The following is a 14,828-nucleotide window of genomic DNA, read 5'->3' on the forward strand; positions in this document are numbered from 1 at the left end:
CAACGCTTATAGAAACTAGAAAGTGTTTTCTATCCAATAATAACAATAATATGCATATTGTACGATCAAGAATTTAGCACGAGGCAGTTTAATTTGGAGACCCAAATATGCTAATGCGGAACAGCACCCCCTATAGTTCCAAGAAGTTAAACTAAGGGTCTGTAGGGTTGATGAAACCAACTAACTAGTGTTGATGAAACCAACTAACGACCTCTAGGGTTGATGAAACCAACTAACGACCTCTAGGGTTAATGAAACCAACTAACGACCTCTAGGGTTAATGATGAAACCAACTAACGACCTCTAGGGTTAATGATGAAACCAACTAACGACCTCTAGGGTTAATGATGAAACCAACTAACGACCTCTAGGGTTAATGATGAAACCAACTAACGACCTCTAGGGTTAATGATGAAACCAACTAACGACCTCTAGGGTTAATGAAACCAACTAACGACCTCTAGGGTTGATGATGAAACCAACTAACGACCTCTAGGGTTAATGAAACCAACTAACGACCTCTAGGGTTGATGAAACCAACTAACGACCTCTAGGGTTGATGAAACCAACTAACGACCTCTAGGGTTAATGATGAAACCAACTAACGACCTCTAGGGTTAATGATGAAACCAACTAACGACCTCTAGGGTTAATGACGAAACCAACTAACGACCTCTAGGGTTAATGATGAAACCAACTAACGACCTCTAGGGTTAATGATGAAACCAACTAACGACCTCTAGGGTTAATGATGAAACCAACTAACGACCTCTAGGGGTGATGAAACCAACTAACGACCTCTAGGGGTGATGAAACCAACTAACGACCTCTAGGGGTGATGAAACCAACTAACGACCTCTAGGGTTAATGATGAAACCAACTAACGACCTCTAGGGTTGATGATGAAACCAACTAACGACCTCTAGGGTTGATGAAACCAACTAACGACCTCTAGGGTTGATGAAATGAACTAACGACCTCTAGGGTTAATGATGAAACCAACTAACGACCTCTAGGGTTAATGAAGAAACCAACTAACGACCTCTAGGGTTAATGATGAAACCAACTAACGACCTCTAGGGTTAATGAAGAAACCAACTAACGACCTCTAGGGTTGATGAAACCAACTAACGACCTCTAGGGTTAATGATGAAACCAACTAACGACCTCTAGGGTTGATGATGAAACCAACTAACGACCTCTAGGGTTAATGATGAAACCAACTAACGACCTCTAGGGTTGATGATGAAACCAACTAACGACCTCTAGGGTTGATGATGAAACGAACTAACGACCTCTAGGGTTGATGATGAAACCAACTAACGACCTCTAGGGTTGATGATGAAACCAACTAACGACCTCTAGGGTTGATGAAACCAACTAACGACCTCTAGGGTTAATGATGAAACCAACTAACGACCTCTAGGGTTAATGAAGAAACCAACTAACGACCTCTAGGGTTGATGATGAAACGAATGGTTTTGTAGAGTTGATGAAACTAACGATTTGTAAGGTTTTGTGAATGGAGCCAAGCTGAGGAGGGGAACGACCCCCGGATGTCTCTGTCTCTATGTGATGACTCAGAACGACGTATGGTGTCATGTGGAAACTGAGCTCAAAGGAATCATCAAAGCTTCTGCTTTGGTTTTCCATTCAGGCAGATCGTTTCATATTTATAGTCTCCACTTAGTCGGAATAGTTTTTTTGTTGTTGTTGATGATCAGCGTCAGTCGGAGGTTTGACAGATCAAAACAGATGAGCGAAATGTGACCATGGTGGTTTTAGCAGTTAGCGTGTAGTAAGTAGTGGTAGCAATGAGAAGGATTTCTGCCTGGTAACTGTCACTAAGGGATGAAGCGATGGATTTGTCCGTAGATATTTTAGTTTCATCTATGGCTCAGTAAATGTTTATTTTATCTATCACACTCTCTTACTCTCTCTCCTCTCTCTCTTTCTCTCTCTCTCTCCTCTCTCTCTCCTCTCTCTCTCTCCTCTCTCTCTCTTTCTCTCTCCTCTCTCTCGCTTTCTCTCCTCTCTCTCTCTTTCTCTCTCTCTGTCTCCTTCTCGCTCTCTCCTTCTTTCTCTCCTCCTCCTCAGCCTAACCACACCTGTTTCCTCTCCTTCTCTCTCCTCTATTCTGCCTCCCCCCTCTCCTCTCTCCTCCTGTCCTCTTTCCGAAACACACTTCTACTCTCCTCATCTTCTCTTCCTCTCCTTGTCTCTCCTCTCTTCTCCCTCCCCCTCTCTCCTTCTCTCTCCTCTATTCTGCCTCCCCCCTCTTCTCTCTCTCCTCTCTTCTTCCTCCCCCTCTCCTCTCTCCTGTCCTCTTTCCAAAACACACTTCTACTCTCCTCTTCTTGCTCTCTCTGTTCAAAACATTCCTATTTTCTGACTGTTTCCACCTCCATGGTCTGTTGAGTAATGGCGGGATGTCAGAACTAGGCCAAACCCACGAGGCATGGGGCTTCACTTCTAAACACGGTATCAATAAAACACTTTGGCTAATCTCTGGAGTATTGTTGCAGGCGGTTTAACGTCACTGCACCATGATGTCATGTATATTGTTGTTGTGTTTGTTGTTAGCTAAGCCTGTATTTCACAACACTTGTCTTGGACACTATGCATCTGAGAGGTAGCCTAGTGACTTGGGTCAGTTATAAACGCATCTACAGTGGGGCAAAAAAGTATTTAGTCAGCCACCAATTGTGCAAGTTCTCCCACTTAAAAAGATGAGAGAGGCCTGTAATTTTCATCATAGGTACACTTCAACTATGACAGACAAAATGAGAAAAAAAATCCAGAAAATCACATTGTAGGATTTTTTATGAATTTATTTGCAAATTATGTTGGAAAATAAGTATTTGGTCACCTACAAACAAGCAAGATTTCTGGCTCTCACAGACCTGTAACTTCTTCTTTAAGAGGCTCCTCTGTCCTCCACTCGTTACCTGTATTAATGGCACCTGTTTGAACTTGTTATCAGTATAAAAGACACCTGTCCACAACCTCAAACAGTCACACTCCAAACTCCACTATGGCCAAGAACAAAGAGCTGTCAAAGGACACCAGAAACAAAATTGTAGACCTGCACCAGGCTGGGAAGACTGAATCTGCAATAGGTAAGCAGCTTGGTTTGAAGAAATTAACTGTGGGAGCAGTTATTAGGAAATGGAAGACATACAAGACCACTGATAATCTCCCTCGATCTGGGGCTCCACGCAAGATCTCACCCCGTGGTGTCAAAATGATCAGAAGAATGGTGAGCAAAAATCCCAGAACCACATGGGGGGACCTAGTGAATGACCTGCAGAGAGCTGGGACCAAAGTAACAAAGCCTACCATCAGTAACACACTACGCCGCCAGGGACTCAAATCCTGCAGTGCCAGACGTGTCCCCCTGCTTAAGCCAGTACATGTCCAGGCCCGTCTGAAGTTTGCTAGAGAGCATTTGGATGATCCAGAAGAAGATTGGGAGAATGTCATATGGTCAGATGAAACCAAAATAGAACTTTTTGGTAAAAACTCAACTCGTCGTGTTTGGAGGACAAAGAATGCTGAGTTGCATCCAAAGAACACCATACCTACTGTGAAGCATGGGGGTGGAAACATCATGCTTTGGGGCTGTTTTTCTGCAAAGGGACCAGGACGACTGATCCATGTAAAGGAAAGAATGAATGGGGCCATGTATCGTGAGATTTTGAGTGAAAACCTCCTTCCATCAGCAAGGGCATTGAAGATGAAACGTGGTTGGGTCTTTCAGCATGACAATGATCCCAAACACACCGCCCGGACAACGAAGGAGTGGCTTCGTAAGAAGCATTTCAAGGTCCTGGAGTGGCCTAGCCAGTCTCCAGATCTCAACCCCATAGAAAATCTTTGGAGGGAGTTGAAAGTCCGTGTTGCCCAGCAACAGCCCCAAAACATCACTGCTCTAGAGGAGATCTGCATGGAGGAATGGGCCAAAATACCAGCAACAGTGTGTGAAAACCTTGTGAAGACTTACAGAAAACGTTTGACCTCTGTCATTGCCAACAAAGGGTATATAACAAACTATTGAGATAAACTTTTGTTATTGACCAAATACTTATTTTCCACCATCATTTGCAAATAAATTCATAAAAAATCCTACAATGTGATTTTCTGGATTTTTTTTTCTAATTTTGTCTGTCATAGTTGAAGTGTACCTATGATGAAAATTACAGGCCTCTCTCATCTTTTTAAGTGGGAGAACTTGCACAATTGGTGGCTAACTAAATACTTTTTTGCCCCACTGTATATCTAGGGGGAAAAGGCGATGCCGTGACTGTATGTTGCTTTTTAATGATTTTATAAAACGTCTGCTAAATACAAATGACATGTTCATGAAAAACTGCTTGAAAAAAGGCTCCACATCTCTGTCCCTGGACACCAACTCATAATGTGTAACTATTTGCATTCCCACCGTAGGTTTTCTGGCATCTCTCTGACGTTTGTCCCTCTGTCTCTCTGACGTTTGTCCCTCTGTCTCTCTGACGTTTGTCCCTCTGTCTCTCTGACGTTTGTCCCTCTGTCTCTCTGACGTTTGTCCCCATCGTCCCTCTGTCTCTCTGACGTTTGTCCCCATCGTCCCTCTGTCTCTCTGACGTTTGTCCCTCTGTCTCTCTGACGTTTGTCCCCATCGTCCCTCTGTCTCTCTGACGTTTGTCCCCATCGTCCCTCTGTCTCTCTGACGTTTGTCCCCATCGTCCCTCTGTCTCTCTGACGTTTGTCCCTCTGTCTCTCTGACGTTTGTCCCTCTGTCTCTCTGACGTTTGTCCCCATCGTCCCTCTGTCTCTCTAACGTTTGTCCCCATCGTCCCTCTGTCTCTCTGACGTTTGTCCCCATCGTCCCTCTTGTCTCTCTGACGTTTGTCCCCATCGTCCCTCTGTCTCTCTGACGTTTGTCCCCATCGTCCCTCTGTCTCACTAACATTTGTCCCCATCGTCTCTCTCTCCCAGGTGCAGCTGCAGGTGCACCCCAACCTGTCAGCCAAGGAGGGAGCTCTGCAGCACATCGAAGAGCTGATCCTGCAGCTGCTCAACATGCTGTGTGTGGCCCAGCCGCGCTCTGTACAGGACGTGGAGGTGAGGATACCTGATCGCTATGCTGTAATGTTATGGGCAATTCCACGCCAACGGGATTACGCTTTGACTCCGGGTTTTTCCTTCACTTTTCAAAACGAAAAACATAGATTTCAAAGTTGATCGAATCATAGAACTTGTATGTACACACAGAGTTTGAACATCACGGTGTTTAATTGTAACAGTTCAGTACAACACAGAAGGGTCGAGTTCAGATCTGAATTTATATTTATCAGGGTTTCTCACTCTTTCAAACACGTTAAGACACGTCACACACACTCACACACAAAAAAAGATAAAACAGTACATTATATAACATTGTTACACCACTACACATCTACAATCATAAATGTACAATGCCACTAGACAGCAATATTACAATGTACGTTGAATACCACCACTACAATACCCCATGTTTAATATCACCACTACATATCTACAATACAACATGTATAATACCACCATACAACAATATTACGTGCATGTTATGGCTGGCTGGCTTGTGTGTGTGTGTGTGTGTGTGTGTGTGTGTGTGTGTGTGTGTGTGTGTGTGTGTGTGTGTGTGTGTGTGTGTGTGTGTGTGTGTGTGTGTGTGTTTCTTCACAGTCCACGTTGTTCCATAAGATAAAGTTTTCTGTAGTTTTTTTGTATCTAATTTTACTGTTTGCATCAGTTACTTGATGTGGAATAGAGGTTCCATGTAGTCATGGCTCTATGTAGTACTGTGTGCCTCCCATAGTCTGTTCTGGACTTGGGGACTGTGAAGAGACCTCTTGTGGCATGTCTTGTGGGGTATGCACAAGCTGTGTGCCAGTAGTTTAGACAGACAGTTCGGTGCTTTCAACATGTCAATACCTCTCACAAATACAAGTAGTGATGAAGTCAATCTGTCCTCTACTCTGAGCCAGGAGAGATTGACATGCATGTTATTAATACTAGCTCTCTGTGTACATTTTAAGGGCCAGCCGTGCTGCCCTGTTCTGAACCAAATGTAATTTGCCTATGTCCCTCTTTGTGGCACCTGACCAAATGACTTGGCAGTAGGCCAGGTGCAACAAAACTAAAGCCTGTTGTTGTCCTCCGGTGGCTAGCTAGTCAGCTAGCTAAAATGGTCCCTTTCCTAAATTATTACCCGCGCCCCGCTAGGAGTTACCCGCGCCCCGCTAGGAGTTACCCGCGCCCCGCTAGGAGTTACCCGCGCCCCGCTAGGGTTTACCCGCGCCCCGCCAGGGGTTACCCGCGCCCCGCCAGGGGTTACCCGCGCGCCGCTGGGAGACATTTAAAATGGTATCCACGAGTTCATCTGACTAAGGGAGTAGATGAAAAGGGGCCTAATTACCAAAATCTGGACGGATCCCTTTTAAGGTGCTCCAAATCTTTTTACTATAATTGTTTCATAGTACAATAGAGTACAGTAAAGTAGAGTACAATAGTATAAAATATACTGTACTATACTTTACTTTTCTGTATTGGTCTCTACTGGACTGTTGCGGCACTGTCCAGATGTGTGAAACATACGTCTATTATAGGTTCAGATTTGGTCCAAATCAAATTAACATCAAGGCCGGGGTGGACTGACCAAATTCCAACTACTTTTCAACGTCCATGGACGTCCGGTGTCGGACGGTGCTCAGTGGTTGCTGGTTACAGTGAATGGAAAGAGAGGAGGCTCATGGTTAGGTGTCAATAAGAGCTGGGAGAAGGGACATTAACTGGAGAGGGAGGCGGAGAGCGAGAGGGAGGCGGAGAGCGAGAGGGAGGCGGAGAGGGAGGCGGAGAGGGAGGCGGAGAGGGAGGCGGAGAGGGAGGCGGAGAGGGAGAGGAGGAGAAGGAGAGGGGGAGGAGGAGAAGGAGAGGGGGAGGAGGAGAAGGAGAGGGGGAGAGAAGCAGAGGGAGAGGGAGAGAGAGAGGCAGAGGCAGGGAGAGGCAGACGTTGCCCAGACTCAGTGCAAGGGAGGACGGTAGAAAGTGACCCAACTGTGGTTTGTGACTGTTATGATTTCTCAGTAGCCAGTTGCAGTAATCCGTTAGATTTCTTTGGTAATTGCGTAACCAATTTGGTAACGGAATTAAACGTTTTATTACGAGAATTACTTCTGTGAACTTTCATTATCCTCCCTCCCTCATGAGGGAGAGAAATGTGAAAATATCATAAAGCAGAATTATGTCACTCATTGAAAGCCAGTCTAAGAAGCGGTAGATCTGTTCTATATGTCCTATTTCTATGCTTCCTGTTCTTAAGTTTCGTTTTAAGCATCTTTTACTTTCGGTTTATTTGCTTATTTTGTCACATAAACTGAAATTAAGCGAACTATTAGAATTTTAGAAACCAGGAAATGGCGGAGGGAATTCTGCATATTGCACCTTTTAAAAAGGTGTTTAATGTTTAATTAATGTTTAATGTTGGTGCTCGTAGGTCCTTTAACATGTTGGTGCTCGTGGGTCCTTTAACATGTTGGTGCTCGTGGGTCCTTTAACATGTGGGTCCTTTTACATGTTGGTGCTCGTGGGTCCTTTAACATGTGGGTCCTTTTACATGTTGGTGCTCGTGGGTCCTTTAACATGTTGGTGCTCGGGGATCCTTTACCATGTTGGTGCTCGTGGGTCCTTTAACATATTGGTGCTCGGGGTCCTTTAACATGTTGGTGCTCGTGGATCCTTTAACATGTTGGTGCTCGTGTGTCCTTTACCATGTTGGTGCTCGTGGGTCCTTTACCATGTTGGTGCTCGTGGGTCCTTTACCATGTTGGTGCTCGTGGATCCTTTACCATGTTGGTGCTCGTGGGTCCTTTAACATGTTGGTGCTCGGGGATCCTTTACCATGTTGGTGCTCGGGATCCTTTACCATGTTGGTGCTCGGGATCCTTTACCATGTTGGTGCTCGGGATCCTTTAACATGTTGGTGCTCGTGGGTCCTTTACCATGTTGGTGCTCGGGATCCTTTACCATGTTGGTGCTCGGGATCCTTTAACATGTTGGTGCTCGGGATCCTTTACCATGTTGGTGCTCGGGATCCTTTACCATGTTGGTGCTCGGGATCCTTTACCATGTTGGTGCTCGGGGATCCTTTAACATGTTGGTGCTCGGGGATCCTTTACCATGTTGGTGCTCGTGGGTCCTTTAACATGTTGGTGCTCGTGGGTCCTTTAACATGTTGGTGATCGGGATCCTTTACCATGTTGGTGCTCGGGATCCTTTAACATGTTGGTGCTCGTGGGTCCTTTACCATGTTGGTGCTCGGGATCCTTTACCATGTTGGTGCTCGTGGATCCTTTACCATGTTGGTGCTCGGGATCCTTTACCATGTTGGTGCTCGGGATCCTTTACCATGTTGGTGCTCGGGATCCTTTACCATGTTGGTGCTCGGGATCCTTTAACATGTTGGTGCTCGGGGATCCTTTAACATGTTGGTGCTCGGGGATCCTTTACCATGTTGGTGCTCGTGGGTCCTTTAACATGTTGGTGCTCGTGGGTCCTTTAACATGTTGGTGCTCGGGATCCTTTACCATGTTGGTGCTCGGGATCCTTTAACATGTTGGTGCTCGTGGGTCCTTTACCATGTTGGTGCTCGGGATCCTTTACCATGTTGGTGCTCGTGGATCCTTTACCATGTTGGTGCTCGGGATCCTTTACCATGTTGGTGCTCGGGATCCTTTACCATGTTGGTGCTCGGGATCCTTTACCATGTTGGTGCTCGGGATCCTTTACCATGTTGGTGCTCGTGGATCCTTTAACATGTTGGTGCTCGCGGATCCTTTACCATGTTGGTGCTCGGGATCCTTTACCATGTTGGTGCTCGGGATCCTTTCAACACCACAATTGATGGGTGTTCAGCCAGTGTCTGTCAGCATGGATAATGTTTCATCTAATACCATGACGTTTGATTAAACACGACTTCCAAATGTTAGAAAACATCTGATTTTACAAGTATTTGTGCTTCCTCTCCCTCTGTCCAATCAGGAGCGGGTCCAGAAGACCTTCCCCCACCCCATAGATAAATGGGCCATAGCTGACGCCCAGTCGGCCATCGAGAAGAGGAAGAGGAGGAACCCTCTACTGCTCCCCGTCGATAAGATACACCCCCTACTCAAGGTACAGGTCTTAGCCCAGTCAAGATTATTTACCTTCCTCCTGCAATGATCACCTGTCCTTATTCAGGCCCTCATTTAATACATCCTGGTTGGAGGGTTCTGTCTTCGTTTTTTTCCCTCCTGATTCCGGGAATCCTCAAACCAGGATTTCTGGAAAGCCTAAGAATTTGGGGACATTTTCTGTGATTTTGCAACTGTATATTCCTTATACCTTATGCCTCTTCCCCTGCTGTTTGTCCCGTCAACAGGAGGTCCTGGGTTATAAGATAGACTACCACGTCTGCCTCTACATCGTGGCGGTGCTAGAGTACATATCGGCTGACATCTTGAAGCTAGCAGGAAACTACGTTGGTAACATCAGACACTATGAGATCAGCCAGCAAGACATCAAGGTGTCCATGTGTGCAGACAAGGTAGGAAACCTATACCCGCTGTCCGTCTGTCTCTGTGTCCGTCTGTCTCTGTGTCCGTCTGTCTCTGTGTGTCATTGTATGTCTCAGAGTCACCCCTCAATGCCAATCCACTCCAAAGTAGGTAAATATTTCGAAGGTATTCACACCCCCTGACTTTTTCCAAATGTTGTGTTACAGCCTGAATTTAAAATGGATTAAATTTAGAGTTTGTTTCACTGGCCTCTACACACAATACCCTAATAATGTAAAAGTGGAATTATGTTTTTAGAAATGTTTACAAATTAATTCAAACTGAAAAGCTGAAATGTATTGAGTCAATAAGTATTCAACCCCTTTGTTTTGGCAAACCTAAATACGTTCAGGAGTAAAAATGTGCTTAACAAGTCACATAATAAGTTGCATGGACTCTGTATTCAATAATGGCGTTTAACATGATTTCTGAATGACTACCTCATCTCTGTACCTCACACATACAGATAATTGTAAGGTCCCTCAGTAGAGCAGTGAATTTCAAACACATATTCAACTACAAAGACCAGGTTTTCCAATGCCTCGCAAAGAAGGACACCTATTGGTTGATGGGTAAAAAAAATTAAAGAAGCAAACGTTGAATATCCCTTTGAGCATGGTGAAGTTATTGATTACACCCAGTCACTACAAAGATACAGTCGTCCTTTCTAACCCCGTTGCCGGAGAGGAAGGAAACCGGTCAGTGATTTCACCATGAGACCAATGGGGACTTTTTAAAACAGCGTAAACAGAGTTCAATGGCTGCGATAGGAGAAAACTGGTGATGGTTCAACAACACTGTAGTTACTCTACAATACTAACCTAAATGACAGAGTGAAAAGAAGGAAGCCTGTACAGAATACAACTATTTAGTGCCAACAAGGCACTAAAGTAAAACTGCAAAAAAGTGGCAAAGAAATATCTTCATCCTGAATACAAAGCGTTATGCAACTCCAACACAGCGCATCACTGAGTACCATTCTCCATATGTTCAAGCATAGTGGTGGCTGCATCATGTTATGGGTATGCTTGTCATCGGGCAAGGACTAGGGAGTTTTTTTTTTTGATAAAATAAAAGGAATAGAGCTAAGCACAGGCAAAAAACCTTGAGGAAAACCTGGTTCAGTCTGCTTTCCAACAGATATTGGGAAAGTCACCGTTCAGCAGGACAATGAGCTAAAACACAAGGCCAAATATTTACTGGAGTTGCTTACCAAGACGACTTTGAATGTTCCTGAGTGGCCTAGATACAGATTTGACTTAAATCGGCTTGAACATCTATGACATAACTTGAAAATGGCTGTCTAGCAATGATCAACAACCAACTTGAGCCTGAAATGTTGTACACAATCCAGGGTGCGCGAATCTCTTGGGGACCTTACTCAGAAAGAGTCACAGCTGTAATCACTGTCAAAGGGGACTCTAACATGTATTGACTCGGGTGTGAATTCTTATGGAAATGAGATATTTCTGTATTTCATATTCAATAATTCTGCGACAATTTCTAAAAACATGTATTTGCTTTGTCTTTATGGGATTATTATGTGATGGGTGATTTATTTAATCTATTTTGAATTCAGGCTGTGACACAACAAAATGTGGATTAAGCCAAGGGGTCTGAATACTTTCTGACGGAACTGTACCTGGTTGACTTGGTAACCTGTCTCAGTGTAGATGTTTATGGGCGTGTTTGACCAATGATGTCTCTGTCTCAGGTCCTCATGGACATGTTTGACCAGGACGAGGACATCGGTCTGGTGTCTCAGTGTACGGAGGAGCCGTCGTCGTGCGGGGAGCTGACCTACGACGACCTGGTGCGCCTGGAGATCGCAGAGGAGCGTCAGTACCTGCGGGAGCTCGACCTCATCATCAAGGTGTTCCGACATCACTTCCTGTTCAACAACAAGATCTTCACGCCTCAGGTGAGAACAGTAAATACAGGCTATGAACACCTTTTATGAACAGTTTATAAAACGGCAGTCATCTTACACAGTAGCCAACATAACACAGCAGACAGCTTACAAACAGTTTACAAACAGCTTACCAAACAGCTTACCAAACAGTTTACCAAACAGCTTACCAAACAGCTTACCAAACAGCTTACAAACAGTTTACCAAACAGCTTACCAAACAGCTTACCAAACAGCTTACAAACAGCTTACCAAACAGCTTACCAAACAGTTTACCAAACAGCTTACCAAACAGCTTACCAAACAGCTTACAAACAGTTTACCAAACAGCTTACCGAACAGCTTACAAACAGTTTACAAACAGTTTACAAACAGCTTACCGAACAGCTTACAAACAGTTTACAAACAGTTTACAAACAGTTTACAAACAGTTTACAAACAGCTTACCAAACAGCTTACCAAACAGCTTACCAAACAGCTTACCAACAGCTTACAAACAGTTTACAAACAGCTTACAAACAGTTTACAAACAGCTTACCAAACAGCTTACCAAACAGCTTACAAACAGTTTACCAAACAGCTTACCAAACAGTTTACAAACAGTTTACAAACAGCTTACCAACAGTTTACCAAACAGCTTACCAAACAGCTTACCAAACAGCTTACAAACAGTTTACCAAACAGCTTACAAACAGTTTACCAAACAGTTTACAAACAGCTTACCAACAGTTTACCAAACAGCTTACCGAACAGCTTACAAACAGTTTACCAAACAGCTTACCAAACAGCTTACCAAACAGTTTACCAAACAGCTTACCAAACAGCTTACCAAACAGCTTACCAAACAGCTTACCAAACAGCTTACAAACAGCTTACCAACAGTTTACCAAACAGCTTACCGAACAGCTTACAAACAGTTTACAAACAGCTTACCAAACAGTTTGTTTGACCACATAGCAAAGCAGCCATTTGTAGTGTAAAACCATGTTACGTTCTCCAGCAACAAAACCAAATAATGTCGCTCAAACAGAAGAGGGAACCAACAATCAAAACGGAACCGGTGTTGTTGTTTAGGAGGGGTTCCCGAAGACACTCATGGGGGGTGTCCACTGAAAGACACTCATGGGAGGTGTCCACTGAAAGACACTCATGGGAGGTGTCCACTGAAAGACACTCATGGGGGGTGTCCACTGAAAGACACTCATGGGGGGTGTCCACTGAAAGACACTCATGGGAGGTGTCCACTGAAAGACACTCATGGGAGGTGTCCACTGAAAGACACTCATGGGGGGTGTCCACTGAAAGACACTCATGGGGGGTGTCCACTGAAAGACACTCATGGGGGGTGTCCACTGAAAGGCACTCATGGGGGTGTCCACTGAAAGGCACTCATGGGGGGTGTCCACTGAAAGACACTCATGGGGGTGTCCACTGAAAGGCACTCATGGGGGGTGTCCACTGAAAGGCACTCATGGGGGTGTCCACTGAAAGGCACTCATGGGGGGTGTCCACTGAAAGACACTCATGGGGGGTGTCCACTGAAAGACACTCATGGGGGTGTCCACTGAAAGACACTCATGGGGGGTGTCCACTGAAAGACACTCATGGGAGGTGTCCACTGAAAGACACTCATGGGAGGTGTCCACTGAAAGACACTCATGGGAGGTGTCCACTGAAAGACACTCATGGGGGGTGTCCACTGAAAGACACTCATGGGGGGTGTCCACTGAAAGGCACTCATGGGGGGTGTCCACTGAAAGACACTCATGGGGGTGTCCACTGAAAGACACTCATGGGGGGTGTCCACTGAAAGGTACTCATGGGAGGTGTCCACTGAAAGACACTCATGGGGGGTGTCCACTGAAAGACACTCATGGGGGGTGTCCACTGAAAGTTGACTAGCAACACCAACTGGGACCTAAATGACACCCACCCTGAGCACCCACTAAACCTGCCCAAGAAGAAGTAAACAATAGAAAAACCAAACACCAAACTTAAAGACAGGAAATAAACCAAAAAGGTGGAGCAAAACAGAAACAGGGAAGATCAGATAAAGGATTGTTTGTCCAGAAATCAAAATAGTGAGAGTCAACTAAAGGTGTTGACCCTCCACAGATATCAAGACAACTAAAGGTGTTGACCCTCCACAGATATCAAGACCCCTGGAGCACTGGGCCAGCTGCTCTTAAATAGCACCTGGGCCAGCACAGGTGAAACACCTTCCCACTAACGAGATGGCAACCGGCACAGCTGTAATACATACTGACTAACGAGGTGACACCAATCGGAGCGCCCTACATACTAACGAGCTATACGCGCTAACGTCCAACCTCAAAACATAAATGGAAACACCAAAACCTGTAACTGATCATTAGAACTGAACAGCTGTAGTCAGCTAAGTATCTCGTCTGCCCTGCAGTTGTAGTGTGCTGTGAAAACTCTTTGGTTGACTTCATAAGCCAACATGGTGACAGACACGGCGGCTGGTGGTATTGGGGTTTGGTGGCGACAGACACGGTGGTATTGGGGTTTGGTGGCGACAGACACGGTGGCTGGCGGTATTGGGGTTTGGTGGCGACAGACACGGCGGTATTGGGATTTGGTGGCGACAGACACGGCGGCTGGTGGTATTGGGGTTTGGTGGCGACAGACACGGTGGTATTGGGGTTTGGTGGCGACAGACACGGTGGCTGGCGGTATTGGGGTTTGGTGGCGACAGACACGGCGGTATTGGGGTTTGGTGGCGACAGACACGGCGTCTGGTGGTATTGGGGTTTGGTGGCGACAGACACGGCGGTATTGGGGTTTGGTGGCGACAGACACGGCGGTATTGGGGTTTGGTGGCGACAGACACGGCGGTATTGGGGTTTGGTGGCGACAGACACGGCGGTATTGGGGTTTGGTGGCGACAGACACGGCGGTATTGGGGTTTGGTGGCGACAGACACGGCGGTATTGGGGTTTGGTGGCGACAGACACGGCGGTATTGGGGTTTGGTGGCGACAGACACGGCGGTATTGGGGTTTGGTGGCGACAGACACGGCGGTATTGGGGTTTGGTGGCGACAGACACGGCGGTATTGGGGTTTGGTGGCGACAGACACGGCGGTATTGGGGTTTGGTGGCGACAGACACGGCGGTATTGGGGTTTGGTGGCGACAGACACGGCGGTATTGGGGTTTGGTGGCGACAGACACGGCGTATGACGGCGGTATTGGGGTTTGATGGCGACAGACGCGGCGGTATTGGGGTTTGGTGGCGACAGACGCGGCGGTATTGGGGTTTGGTGGCGACAGACGCGGCGGTA

The 14,828-nt window shown here is 45.9% G+C and overlaps 1 protein-coding gene across 2 annotated transcripts in view; it reads left to right on the forward strand.

Moving 5' to 3' along the window:
* The window catches only part of sos2 (son of sevenless homolog 2 (Drosophila)), a 118,086-nt gene that overhangs the window by 39,075 nt on the left and 64,183 nt on the right, over positions 1-14,828 (forward strand). For both annotated transcript variants that reach the window (XM_071366818.1, XM_071366819.1), the window contains exons 2-5: positions 4,978-5,103; positions 9,061-9,192; positions 9,440-9,604; positions 11,329-11,535. In XM_071366818.1, coding sequence (XP_071222919.1) covers positions 4,978-5,103; positions 9,061-9,192; positions 9,440-9,604; positions 11,329-11,535 — 630 coding nt within the window. The remainder of the gene's footprint in view (positions 1-4,977; positions 5,104-9,060; positions 9,193-9,439; positions 9,605-11,328; positions 11,536-14,828) is intronic.

The sequence above is a fragment of the Salvelinus alpinus genome, chromosome 25 (assembly GCF_045679555.1).
Source record: "Salvelinus alpinus chromosome 25, SLU_Salpinus.1, whole genome shotgun sequence".
NCBI lineage: Eukaryota > Metazoa > Chordata > Actinopteri > Salmoniformes > Salmonidae > Salvelinus > Salvelinus alpinus.